We start from the raw sequence: 14,155 nt of genomic DNA, 5'->3' as shown, positions 1-14,155 counted from the left end.
TTGCAAATGTAATGATACTCTTCTGCTCCCGAACATTGCAGGATTTATGCCTCTTTTCTCTTGCCCCACCCCCCGAAGTCTGTTTCCCCAGATAAGTCTTCTCCCACACCCCTGAAATCATTTCCCAAACTGTCCCCTCACCGCCACAGTCTGTGAATAGAACTGTGAAACAAAACTGGGAGTTTTTGGTTCATCTTTATTGTAAGCTCTCTACAAGGAAGAAGATCCTTCAGCCTGGATTGGAAAAAGAAACTGGGCCACTAGATAGGAAAACTGCATGTGTGGAAAACCTTATTGCGTCTGATAGTAAACATGACTACCAAGTTGCTCTTGGAATCCCAGCCTTCATACTTATTATCCTATCACAGCCCGTTTGGAACCGCTACACATTTGTTAAGTGTTGAAGAACATCTACAGCATGGGTCGGCAAACTAAGGGCTGTGGGCCGGATCAGGCCCAATTGCCTTCTAGATCTGGTCTGCGGACAATCCAGGAACCCAGGCAGCCAGCATAGTGCGCATGCTCAATGGATTTTGCAACTCAGCCAGGCTTGGGGGTCAAAAGTGAGGCGGGCGGCTGCTCGAGACAAGCCCCTTCTCCATCCGTCACGCACGCGCAGCAATCTTTTCTTCTGGGGTGGGGGGTAGGGAAGAGGGAAAAGGAGCCACGGTTCGGATTTCCACCATGGAGCTGCCGGCGACTGACCTCAGGAAGGGCAGTTGTGGCGGCAGGGGCTCGGAGGCACCTCAGGAGTGGCGGCAGTGCTGAGCCATGGAAAGGTAAATAGCCGCCGCCACCCTGTCTTCCCTCACGTGGGGAAAAGAACTTTTTTGCTTGAGCAGCGCCAGCCTGACTTAGCGTGGCCAATGGCTTTTCCCTTCACCCACACATGTGCACATGCTCTCCAGGGCTGACAGGAATGGTGCGCTTACCTAAGCCCCCCACCCCTCTGCCTTAGAAGAGAAATAATAACTGCCAATGCGTAAAACGCAAAGGAAGCAGCGTGGGTGTATGAGGGAACACCCCCCCCCAAAAAAATCACATTTGGGCAACATTGGGGTTGGTCCCAATAAGAGTTTTTGCCCAAAATGTGGGTCATAAGCAACATATAATCCGCCCCCCCCCCCAAGGTCAGAGGGACAGTGGACCGGCCCCCTGCTGAAAAAGTTTGCTGACCCCTGGTCTGCAGGTTCATCAGTGCTTGCTAACTGGTGAATAACTGTTCTTCAAATGTGCCGTTCCTTCTTTTAACAAGGGACTATTATAGTGTGAAGAATAAAATAATATTCAAGCTTTCCATAAACGCCTCTGGAAATAATATACAATAACGTTTTACAATTTGATGACATTTTGCTTTGGAGCCTAAGTCAAGAGGAGGAAGCACTGGGGGATTTGGGGGGGGGGGTAATATGCTTGAAAACAATAGCCAGGGAAAATTACTTTCATGTCACATTTTCCAATCTTGGGTTTCACACATTGCTTTTAACCTATAGTGTGCTTTTTTTTTTAATGCTCCGAGACCTTTCTCCCGCAAGTAATCTCTTGATAAATGTCACTCTTGGCTTTTATTCAAAAGAACAGAAAAGTCACATGAAAGTAAGAGGAAAAGCCTCAGCACTTTGCTTTGCATTTTATCGTATGTTAATTTTTGGTTATCCTGTTTGTTAGGAATCAGTGCTAGGCCATGCAAAGATGACATATGGGTTTCCTAGAGTGATCCTCAAATTTTGGAGTTCACAGAATGCCTGGAAGTGGGTGCAAAGTTACAGGAAGGAGTATCAGTTAAAACATGCCTCTACAAGGGCACTGACAAGCCTTATGGAGGAGTCTTATTGGCCTCATTATCCCAACCTGGTTTGGGAAGAGCTGCTTCTTGGGGTTAATGGTACTTAACGGAATCATAAAGTTGTGATTTTCCTGGTATTAAGAGGGGTCAGAGACGTCTCGTTCCATTCATCTTTCTAATGCCAGTTTTAGAACATTGCCCTGATCCAAAAATCTTTGCACATGCCAGCAAAGCATGCTATGGGATAGATTGTCAGGGCAGGGGCAAGAGAAGGCAAAACAAATTTAGAAGAAGGGCTTGTTCAAAAGAGTTGAAGAAACTTGGTCTAAGACAGCCTTCCCAAACCTGATGCTCTCCATGACATCCATGACAATTGGCCATGGTGGCTGGGGCTGATGGGAGTTTTATTATCACGAGCCTCTAACATATCTGCTGCTATTGCTGCCAACGGTGGTCCATGGCAGGCAGCAGCTGTGGAAGCTCTGGCTTGATGATCTGAGTCTGCATCAAGGGACAGCCAAGATGGTCTCTGACCTTTTCAGCAGCCTCAGCTTTTGTAGCTGGAGTCAGTCCAGGCCCTGCCCTTCCAGGCCAGATAGGAAAAGGCATGTAAGGTAGGGAGCAGGTCTTCCAGGGCTCACAGCCAAGATGGATTTAAGTGTGAACTTGTAGAACAACCCTAGCTCCCTGATCAGTACTTCTACAGGGGGTTAGGATTAAGTGGGTGGCCCCTCCACGGGAGTGGGACAGATCACAGACAGCCTAGAACTGGCGCAACAGTAAAAAAGAAGAAAACACTCCAATTTGTCCATCCTCATCAGCAAGAGAGCAGGATATATAGAGGTGGCTCTGCTTATCCGCAGCCTCATTTAGGATTGCCCTAAGTGTAACTCATTTTGTCAGAATTCAAACGAGTATGTACATTGGAATGAACTTCTCAACGTCTAACTTAGCACTGATTGTAATCATTTTATAGAATCAACTGACTGCAAGATGGCAAAGCTGTTAATTTCAATAAGCCAATCAGGAAGCATTCATTTATTTATATTTACGAAGGAACATGGTTTGTGTACATTGGACTCCTTCCTTAAATATTCAATGCTAAATTGCAGTTACTTCAACAGCTTTTTACAGCTGTATTTATTTCTCACAGCTTTCCTAGTATGCACAGATGATTGAATTTATGAACACGTTAGATTTCTCAATTGAAATATGAGGCAATAATTATGGCATCTAAATGCAAAATAAAAAATGTTTCCCGGATTACAGTGTAAAAGGATGTCTCTCGCTCTCTCTCTCTGTGTATAAATTCTTGGAGGTTGCTCTCTGCTACACTATGAACTCCTTTATAGCTAAATTTAAGACTGCCAAATGGGTCAGGGCTTAGGTATGCCTATATCTTTGAGCAAAATTAATCAGCCCCCCAATTCAAGGAACAGGAAGCCCATGCCACAATTTCAGTATCTTACATGCAATTAATTGTGTTGAAGTAACTAAGGATTTATCAGAGGTTGACTGATCCTGAACACATTTTATAAAACTGGAGCTCAGCCCCCTGCAAAGTAATTCTGACAATTATCTGATGATTGGCTTAGAAAACCATTGGTTGAAGTCAATGAGGCTGCAAATAAGTCTTAGGAGGGATGAAAGTAACATTTTAAAATGCAGTATGGTTTTCTAATGGGCAAAGGAAACTGTAAAACTTTAGTAGACGTAGCATGCTTGGGAACAGTAAAACTTTCATCCGTTTACATGATCTGGTGAGAAATAAGCCCGGTTATTGCAGAAGCCCAAAGCATGGCTGAACAAAGAGAATTGATGCTTGTGAATTTGGAAACAGTGATTGTAGCTGGTAATTTGGAAATTTTGTGAAATGGCAAATTATATACATAAATTCTTTTCAACTGATATTCTCATTCACTCAAATGGTCCAAGCATAAACATGCTTTAATTGACATAAAGGTATGAGAAAAGTGTCGATAACACATCCCCAGTAGAATACCCAGTTTTCACAAAGGCATTCAAAATTATTATTTCACATATCCGTTTGTGTTTCTTAAAATTAAATCCTAATTCTTCTTTATTCAAAGCACTGAATGACAGGCTTGCTATTGCAACAACCGATGGGCTACTGTGCATTCTGATGGGCTATTGTGCCTTTTCCTATCATGTGTATACTTAGTTGGACATAGGTTATGGCTACTTTTTGTGAACCCACTTTAACTGTTTGAAAACCTGGTTACAGTTATACACTAGAAGAGCTCTCCTTGCCTCCTTTGATTCTGCCTGGATTTCATCAACCCCTTCTGAAAAAGAATAATAAAAATGGCCTTTGCTTTCCCTGCCACAAGAAGTAGGACACTCACTCTGCTGCTCCACCAGTTCCATGCAGACATGCTCACAAATTGGGGGGCGCTGGTGTTTTGTTTGCTATTATGTTGTGTATTTTTGTGTTTCTGTACTGTAAACTGCCCCGTGATCCTCAGATGAGGGGCAGTATATAAATGCAATAAATATTACATGTAAATCCAAAAGCAATGCCACTGCCTAGCAGCTTAACAGCAGGGGTTCAGTGTCTGCCAAGTGCTAATGTTGGACAATTCCAATGAAAACAGAAATGGGGGCAGAAATTTCTGGTGTTTGTCCCAATATTCATCCCATGTCTGGAACAGAAATCAATCCAGCTAGTATGATCAGTATTTGCTGGTTTTGTTGCTTTCAATCCATAAATGATACGTAATTAATTATGTCCCCCCGCCCCCGCCCCCCACAATTTGCAGTGTGTAATTTTGCCATGGCAGACAGCAAATAACATGGATTTTGGTGGAAGGTGAAATGTAGCTGAACGGAAACTGTTCTGCGTGTCACAAATACAGGGCAGAACAGAAAACAACCCTATTGGGCACAGCAGCAGCAAGCAAAGGCGGGAAAAATACTTAAATTGTTGGCTTGAAAGTGCATTTTGTCTTTTGAGGGTGGGAGAGGAGCAGACAACCTCTCAGATGTCATTGCATGCCATATTGGGGAACACTCTTCGAAGCAAAGGAAAACCGAAAAATATCTGGACCCAATGGCTGTGAACCAACATGAAGGTAAACATTCTCAGTGATAGAACATTTCTGAGATTTTTCCCCCCCAAGTCCCCTGAAAGCACAGCTTTCAACTAGAAAACTAAAACTGGGCTTATTCAACACAGCCCTAATTTTCACTTCAGGAAATGAAAATCACTGATATTTAATGCCGCCCTAATTTTATACACAGTAAGTTTAATTTCCTTCTAGCAAAAACAAATATAAACCTATCACACCGGAGCCCCAACTTGCGAAGAACAGCAGCAAAAGGACACTTTGGATTCACTCAGTTCTGATCAAAGCCCAGTAAATAATGCAGCTACCCAGCAAGAGTCCTAAAATAAATGAGTAACTGGATGCATAAAATATATATTTACACTTTTACTATCAATGAGCTAATAAACATTTTTGAAAAGTTTTGATTACTTCATATATATATATTTAAAAAGCTTTGTATAAAAGTTGATGACATAGACTTGAAACCAAGCAATAAATAACCATGTCGCATATTGGCTGCACACAGCATTGTGCTGTTTCAAATGTTTCTTTCCCTGGGAACTGCTTTTCTGAGCTCTCCAAACTGTTCTCAGAGGGCCTTCTGGTTTTACACAAGGCATTTCAAGACATTCTCCGCAGGAGACTTTTTACAACAAAGTTCACACAGAACACCAAAAGCGCCACTAGAATCTTTCCAGGTGACATTTCAGGAAGAAATGTACATAGCTACATTATGGAGACGGATTTGATGATGGCCAATCCCAAAGAAAAATACAGTATCAAAACTTAGCAAAGGGAGCAGCCCCCACAGCATTTGACCCGGACCTCCCTCCTGCTGCTGTTCTCATGTATTATAGGTTGTCCCTCTCAGCAAGGAGTGACTGCGATTAGAGACTCTGTTGTCTTGCATAAAGCAAAACAATAATAATATTAAAATATCATTTTAGAAAGGAAGTTGAGAGAGTCAACTATTAGCAGACGGTTTTAATAATCTTCAGCTTCAACTGGAAGATAAGTAGCGTAGTGGGTAAGAGACTGAGCTAGGAATTAGGAAACTCCGAGCACAACTGTCCCATCTGCTAAAAGAGGTACAGTTAGGTCATTTCAGATTCTGGGCTTACTGGTCTTAGAAGGCCCTCCCTGCTCAGTAGGGCCCTAGATTTCTGCCCCAAAGCCTGCCCCATTGTCTCCTATGAACTCTGCAAACTGCTTCTCAGCCTGAGCCCTTCAGGATATTAAGAACTTACAATAACAGGGCTATAATAAAAGGATTAATGAGATACTTATTTATTTAAATATTACAACCTGCACTTTCATAAAGAATATCAAGGTGGCTTATGACCTACAAAGTGATACAATCAATCCAAAATATAATTAAAAACACCCATAATCTATGCCCAAGGCTTTTGACATTCTGAATCGGGTAGCTTCAACCTTTTCAGATCCAGGGCCCACTTTCAAGCCAAACATGCAATTGGGGATTCATTTCTTGAATTTCTTACCATATATTTGCATGGTGGCCGTGCTCCTGTTGCGACCCACCTAAGGTCACTAGTGGGTCCCAACCCACCAGTGGAAGACCAGTGCCCTACATCAGTGTTTCCCAACCTTGGGCCTCCAGCTGTTTTTGGACTACAACTCCCATCATCCCTAGCTAGCAAGACCAGTGGTCAGGGATGATGGGAATTGTAGTTCAAAAACATCTGGAGGCCCAAGGTTGGGAAACACTGCCCTACATCACAGTATGAATAGTGCATATCTGTCTGCTTTCTGGGCCTCTAAAGCTAAAGTAAGATATCAACTCACAGAGGCCTGCAGAAGTAAAGGAGACAAGTGGCCGAGGAAAAGATGAACAGAAAAAGACTAAAGATCATAAGCAGCAGGATCATAAGCAGATCATAAGCAGTAGGAAGATCATAAGCAGTTATGCCAGTGTCCCAAGCCACAATTCTCTCTTGATCAGATCAGCAGCCTCCAATGGGTATGGGGATTTAGTGCACAGTTTGCAGAGCCTAACAGTGTCTGGAAGGATGACTGAAGGATCTGAACAAGGGTGGCCTTCCTTTCTGGGGAGCAGAGATGGTCCTCAGTGGAGGTTCACATCAGGCTTGTTTGGGGAAGAAGCAACCAACTGGGCTCTGCATTTGGTAATTGCCGCAGGCAATACACGCACAAAGGAAGAACTTAAGAGAGGCAGCTACTTTTAAAGAAAAATAATAATATAATTAGCACATTAAATGAATAATAGCTTTTGATCATCCCTGACACAGAATGCGAAATCTCTCATCAGCTTGCAAGTCAGTGTTCCACCTTGTTCGAAAGGCTAATTTCAAAAGTCAGCATGTGTTCAAATCGGGACATGCGCTGGCACTGGGGCTGGGAACAGAAAGTGGTCACAAAGTTCAGTGATATATGAGTCAATTGAAGCCATGAGTCAATAGCTGCCTGTAGCTGATTGAATGGGCCTCACCAGTAGGTGTTACTTCAGCCATTAATGGAGTTTGCTCTGTGGACACAGCAATATATACGCCTGCCAAGACACATAAGAGATATCCAAACCAAACTCAGATCTGCCAGATTCTGAAAATACCAGATATATTTATAAAAATGCTGTTCTCTATCTGCAACAGCATCCAAAGCAATGTCTGCCTGTGGTGGCCACAGCCACACCTAACCGTATGTTTGAAACCACACTCTGACAAATCACCACAGTTTTCTCATTCATGGCCGCTTCAGTTAATCAGTCAAAGTAACTCCGGGCATTTTGAGGATCCTGATTTAATGTAGCAATAACAATAATTCCAACTGTGGCTTCAACCATTCTCTGAAATTCCAAATTTTTTATTAACCTTGGCTTCTGGCTTACTAGCTGTTTTCATCACAACTAAATATCAAAGCTCTTTCTTGGTGGGATAAGCCAAACCTCATCACAAGGCCTCTTTTCTTCTATGAGGCTTCACTTGTACCACCATGAGAGTAATTTTACACTCCCATGGTCCTTTTCTGAAATTACTCTAAGTTGAAGGGGTGTAATTCCTTGCAGAACATCTTCTAATACTGGGTTCATGTCCCAAGCTTTGTATGGTGTACCTTGAATAAAAGTCCTGATAAATTCCTCGGGTTTTACAATGTGTAATTACATCATCATCATCATCATTATTATTATTACAATAACCCCCCCCCACACACACACATACCGGTAGTTTAAAATGCCATAGATTTTTTAATTAGCAAAAGGCCTAAGAGAAGAGGAATGTTTTTGCCTGGCACCTAAAGATATGCAATGAAGGTGAGAGCATTCCACAAACTGGGGAGCCACTGCAGAAAAGGCCCTGTTTTCGTGTTGCCACCTTCTGGACCTCTCATAGAGGAGGCACACGAAGAAGGGCCTGAAAGGATGATCGCACGGCCTGGGCTGGTTTTTATGGGGAGAGGTGGTCCTTAAGGTATTGTGGTCCCGAGAAGTTTAAGGCTTTATAGTTAAGAACCAGTACTTTGAATTGGGCCCAGAAACTAATTGGAAGCCAGTGCAGTTGGGTCAGGATCAATGTAATATGCTCAAACCATCTTACCCCGGTGAGGAACCTGGCCAGCTAAAGTTTCTGAACCATCTTCAGAGGCAGCCCCCTGCACAACACATTGCAGTAATCTAACCTAGAGCATTGACAATAGAAGTTCGGCTACCTGTGTCCTGACAGAGGTGCAGCTGGGCCACCAGCCAAAGCTGTTGGCAGGCATCCCATTGCAGAAGGGAAAACAGGCCGGAGTATAAAAAGGAGGAAGGCCCAGGGTCTAGTCTAAGACTTAGTTAACAGTTTTCAGGATACCCTGAAGGAAGGGGCTTATTTGAGGGTCTTGAGCAATTTCTTACTCTTTCCAGGGCAAAGTATGCTTATGGGATAATGTGCCTATGAGGAAAAATACAGGTATACTTGCTGTTTCAGGTTGTCCAGCTTATTGCATCTATGGTCTCAACTTCAGGAATTCATTCTTGATTTTGTACAGCCAAAATTGACTAAGCTGTAATATGGTAAGCATGCAACTTATGCAGGGGTTATGTTCCCGGGGATTACGCCTAAAGCCAAAATTGTGTATACTCAAAACTCACTGGGTTTCAAGGGTGGGTGGGATTGCCAAAGTCTTTTCCCCCAGACGTCCGTCCACTTCCCGCTCCCTTTTTATTTTATTATTTTTTAACTGCCATGCATGTAAAGCTGCATGTGCCCAAGTGAAATGTGTGTTGCGGGCTTACTGTAACAGAAAAGGGGTATGTAAGAGTCTGAATCTGTTACTATTCTGTCCATTCCAATAGATGTGACTCTGAATGGATTGCTAGTCACACATTTCATTCCACATGTGTGGAAGAATTTCTGGGATTGCAGGGTGTTTCTCGCTGGCTCCCCCTCATGAATTTTTGTGCACAAATATATAATTGCCGCATTAGTTGAATCTAAGGTAAGAGTAGTAACAAAATAATAATTTTCACCAGCTACTCATAAAGACAAAGAATTTTTAGGGTGGTTCCACAGTGATAAAGTGAAGTACAGCTTGACGAACACAAGAACCAAAATTAGGTGGCTTTCGAAGACAAAATATTCCAGCAGCTTAGTTTTACACTAAGAATGGCCTCATCATATAATTGATTCATTTCCTTTATTTTATTTTTCTGGGCTAAAACTTCTCTGTGTACACAAATACAGTAGGTGAAAAGGCAAAAAGCATCCAGTATTTCACCTACATGTAACATGAAGCAAGAGCATTTCTTTTGGAGATATTTGTACTGTAAATGCAGTGTTTATTAAAGCAGATTGAAAGCAGGTGAGTTTCAGTCCAAGTGTTTCTGATCTGTTTCACCCATAAACTTCAGTTTTTTCCGAAATAATAAAGTCTCTATGCTACCATGACCTTGCTTTACTCAGGCTGCTAAAGTGGGCTAAATTATGTGTTGTCCAATTTCAAACGAACTGAAAACACTAGAGTCTTTGGGCAATTTAACAGCGCTGAATTTCTGTGTTTCCAGGACTGAAAATAGACACTATCTGAAATGCAAGAAAAATAAACAGATTTGAATTTTTTGTTGGATTTGTACCAAATTTTTCTAAGTACAAACAAATCTTGTTACATCCAAAGGATAGATAGGAGCTATTGAGAATTGTTGCATCGACTACAGCAAAGCTGTAAACCGGAGATGGCTAACTTGGGGCCCATGGGCTGTTACTAGCCCACTGAAGACCCACCCCCCAAATATATTGTTTTAAATTTTATTCTACTAACTGGATCCCTGCTAGATGCTATGTGATGCCAGGATGCCCCTAGCATTTTTCATTTTAAAACAAATATTTGGCCCTACTACAGGTGCCACATAATCCCGTTCCACATTTGTAAGAACTCGATTGTTTCCTGTTCCAGCACCTACACTTTGGAAACTGACTATTGAGATCACCTTCAATGTCCTGTTTCCAGTGCCGGCTAAAAATATTCCTGTTTAGACAAGCCTACCTACATGAAAGATGACAGAATTTTCATCTGTTTTAGTATTTTAAATTTTAAAGTTGGGTTGTAAATATTTCTCAGTTTTACTATTTTATCTTTTGTATACCGATTTACAAAAAGTTTTCTTTTGCAATCAAGCAATGTAGAAATTTTATGAAATGTTGGTTGGTTGGTTTAGTGTTTTTTTACTGGTCACCCTCACAGGTTTCTTGCTCTGATTCCCTGAGGCCAAAAGGTCTTTGTGATGCACTCCAAGACTCTTCCAGAATTTGCCCTCCTTAAAAAGTACTAAAACTGGAATGAATAATGAAGGATGAACATGTTTTCAAATCGCATAGACTAGCTGATGGGAAAGGAACTTAGAAGGCAGCCTTGAAAACTGCAGTTCTCACTATACACACTTTTACAAAACTCACTGCATAAATGTAGCTCTCCGTTTAAAGAGGATGAGCGCCACCACTGCTAAAAATCACGATGTTACATTTGTGCAAGAGAACACCAAGGATATTCTCACTGGTGCAGCATCTCAGGTGAGTTCCACTCATGAAGTTGCCTTACACATGGCTATGAATGGCTGGGACAGGACAGAGGAATGCCACCATTAAGCATAATGCAAATAATGAAAAAAGTCCTCTTGCTACCCTATTTTAGTTCTTTAAAGGGTAAACTGGGGGGTGAAGTGGGAACTACTGTTGTGCCCTTGCTACTGCTGTGCTGTGTAAAGGGAAGAGACGGCAACCTTTCTAGGATTTTTTGATAGCTGTCCTTAGTTAGCATTAATATCCAGTTCACATTCCTAGATTGAGTCACGGTGCCCTGCTGCCTGGTCAAGACGGTAGTAATAAAGGCTGAAAGAAACGGTTTCATTCTGGTCAGAGAGTTATGGTCAACTGAGTTCTTATTTAACAGGAATGCTGCCTGTCTCTATATTGGCTTGCTTCTTTCCAAGGCTGCTTTTGTAAAGAAACAGTTATCACAAAATCACAGAGGGCGTACTCTCTCTTTATGCAGCTACTGAACACGTAAAGCTGTTTCCCAACACCATACCCACCCTCTGCCCAGGCAGTTTTGAGGAGGAGCAGCTCGAATATGGGGGGGGGGGAGTGTCCTGTTTGAAGTCCCAACTGGACAGGGGACACTTTTGTCCTAAAATGGGATGATTCCATTTTTCTAGGGACGGGTAGCAACCCTACTGACTGCAGGATTATTATTATTAGTAATTATTATTAGTATTATTTATCGGTGGTTGCAAGAACCAATGATCCCTATATTCTGAACAAAATGCTTGTTTAACCTGGAGGTAGGCTGTATGAATTGTGTATTGCTTTGTAACAATTTTTTGGGTCTCTGGACCGTAATAAAGATTGATTGATTGATTATTATTATTATTAGTAGTAGTAGTAGTATTTCTATACTACCCCGCACCCAGAGATATCAGGGTGGTTTGCAGAACAAAATCAAACCACAAAACCACAAAATACATAATCAAAACAACAACTCAACAACAACAACAACAACAACCTTCCCCCCCCCAAACCTCCCCCCACCACATTTTAAAAGGGCATAGGATGTCAATAAAATCAACCAAAGGCCAATCTGGTGCCTAAAGGTGTATAATGAAGGTGCCAGGCAAACCTCCCTGGGGAGAGCATTCCACAGATGGGGAGCCACTGCAGAGAAGGCCCCGTTCTCGTGTTGCCACCTTCTGGACCTCAAGGAGGAGGCACGTGAAGAACGGCCTCAGAAGATGATCTCAGGGTCCGGGTAGGTTCATATGGAAAGAGGCGGTCCTTGAAGTATTGCGGTCCTGAGCCATTGACACCATACATATAACAACACATAAGACACACACATCCAGAAAGCCCCCTCCCCCTGTTCTTTTGATCAGTAAAAAAGGGGACTTCCTTCCCTCCCAGCCAAGCACTGCAATGTTATGTCAATGTCTATGTTTCCCCTGTGATGTAATGGTGTTCTTTTTAAAGGTCAAAATATGCAATATTAAACCTTGAATAAATATTTGTACTGGTCGGCAGGGGCCAACAATCCATGCAAGAAGGCAACACTCTGTAGCCCTTTGGTTTTCTTTTTAACAGCCACCTCCAAAAGAAGTAGTCTTGCACATTGGGAAATATTAATCTGCAAGACAAAAATCGCCTGCCTGCAGTCATATCCTCAAAGTGTTCGACATGCAAGATTCATATTGAATATTCTGTTTCAGTATTTTTAGTGTAAGGTAGGAGGGTTCACCTCACTGCTAATTAAGAAATCGTGGAGGTTTGCTATGGATAGCAAGCCAAAACAAGTCACTATAAGCACCACCTGGCTCCAAGCCAAGGCCCAACAGGAACCAGGAAACATGACCGGATAGACCAAGACCAGTGTGGGGGAACAAGGCAAATGGCCAGCCGATGCAGGCAGAATGCCACAATCTCACTGTGTGGCATGCACAAAGATGTGTACTGGCAAAGAAATGAGAAATGCACCAGAGACCTACCACAGTGGCAAAAGTCTAGGATTTACTGGCAGACTTCTCGCTCCTTTAATCAGAAAGGAGGGCGGATAGCAGTAAATATAAACACAAACATGAAAAAATGGAACAGGGCTCTAGGCATCCTGGCTAGCCGTATGCTCTCTTGTCCCTGTTGGGTTTTCTTAATATTGAGGTGGTCAATGGTGCTACTCAGGTGTAGCCTTGCTCTGCATGGCAGCACACCTGTGAGCTCTTGACAATTCAACACACCTGTGGTCTCTTGACAATTTAATGAGAGGGGGAGTTTACCTGCTGAACCCAATGCAATGATGTGATAGGGTAATTGATTATTTGAAAACTGTATTTAAGTTGATCAGATGTTTTGTATAGAGCTGGTGTGCAGTGATGATTTGCAGCTGTTAGGTTATTATATATTCAAAAATAAAAATAAGGAAAGATATTGCAGGCAGCCTTTTATTTCAACACCCCAGTCGCTGTGTGCACTCGGTTGGCGAAGAAGTCCAAAAGTCCCCACAGGCTCTAATCCCTTCGTCTTCATTGGGTGCTCTTGGGAAAGTCACCGCCTCTCAGCTTCGCCCACCTCACAGGGTGGATGTGAGGCTGACACAGAGATGGCAAATTTTCATCCTGTGGGCCTAAGGAGGCTTGTTTGTCCTCCTCAAATGGCATGGGATACCATTTTAGCCAAGCCACAGCCAGCCTATCAAGCTGGGGGCAGATAAACACGCATCAAGGCCAAAGGGCTTGTAGGCAAAGCTCTGTGCACAGAAATATGCAGGTCCTGACGATCAGCTGATTGCCAAAAGCTTTCATAGCTCTGCGCCCAAAGCACCTAAGCCCAGACCATCAGCTGATTGTCATCATGAGCGAAAAAGGAGGCATTTGACATCACTGTGATGTCAGCTGATTGACAGCTGAGCAACCCTGCCCACCTGTCAAACTTGGCCTGCAGGGGATATATGAAATAAGGATCTGACCTGGCGGCCAGATCCAATTCTCCACCCCTGGGATAATAAACTCCCTGACAACAACTTCCAGAGAGGTACATTCCTAAGAGAAATCTTAGGAAACGTGTCACAGTGTGAGCTGAGCTAGGAGGTAATCAGCTCTGGCTGGTTGTTCTGGTGCTCTACAGAAGCCTTGACATTGGTACCAGCATTGGAAGGAGTAAAAGAAAAGGGGAAAGAGCATGTACTTTTGTCCAGTCTTACCAGATAATAAATCTTACCATGGTGGAAAAAATTAGAGAAGGGCATTTGCGAGGAAGGAAATTCCTACAAAGTAATTGACAAATTTATCACTTTGTCAATTACTTAT

At 42.7% G+C, this 14,155-nt stretch overlaps 1 protein-coding gene and 1 long non-coding RNA gene across 25 annotated transcripts in view; one reads left to right on the top strand and one right to left on the bottom strand.

Annotated features, from left to right (window-relative positions):
• The window catches only part of BBS9 (Bardet-Biedl syndrome 9), a 222,502-nt gene that overhangs the window by 11,113 nt on the left and 197,234 nt on the right, over window positions 1-14,155 (bottom strand). Inside the window, exon 22 of one of the 3 annotated variants that reach the window (XM_083468776.1) lies at window positions 5,119-5,192. The exons of the other annotated variants lie outside the window; for them this stretch is intronic. Coding sequence (XP_083324902.1) covers window positions 5,140-5,192 — 53 coding nt within the window. The 3' untranslated portion in view covers window positions 5,119-5,139. Of the gene's footprint in view, window positions 1-5,118; window positions 5,193-14,155 lie in introns of those variants that run through there. 3 annotated transcript variants of the gene reach the window in all.
• The window catches only part of LOC310690200, a 48,904-nt gene that overhangs the window by 33,496 nt on the left and 1,253 nt on the right, over window positions 1-14,155 (top strand). For 7 of the 22 annotated variants that reach the window (XR_014517960.1, XR_014517961.1, XR_014517962.1 and 4 more), the window contains one exon: window positions 1,669-3,057. This is a non-coding gene — a long non-coding RNA (uncharacterized lncRNA). Of the gene's footprint in view, window positions 1-78; window positions 3,065-4,760; window positions 4,879-5,067; window positions 5,083-8,798; window positions 8,885-9,166; window positions 9,310-10,551; window positions 10,878-14,155 lie in introns of those variants that run through there. The other 15 variants (XR_014517954.1, XR_014517955.1, XR_014517956.1 and 12 more) reach the window with 8 other exon arrangements.

The sequence above is a fragment of the Podarcis liolepis genome (genome assembly GCF_965112155.1).
Source record: "Podarcis liolepis genome assembly, chromosome: 12".
Classification (NCBI taxonomy): Eukaryota; Metazoa; Chordata; class Lepidosauria; order Squamata; family Lacertidae; genus Podarcis; species Podarcis liolepis.
This window is presented reverse-complemented; position numbering and strand designations above follow the sequence as displayed.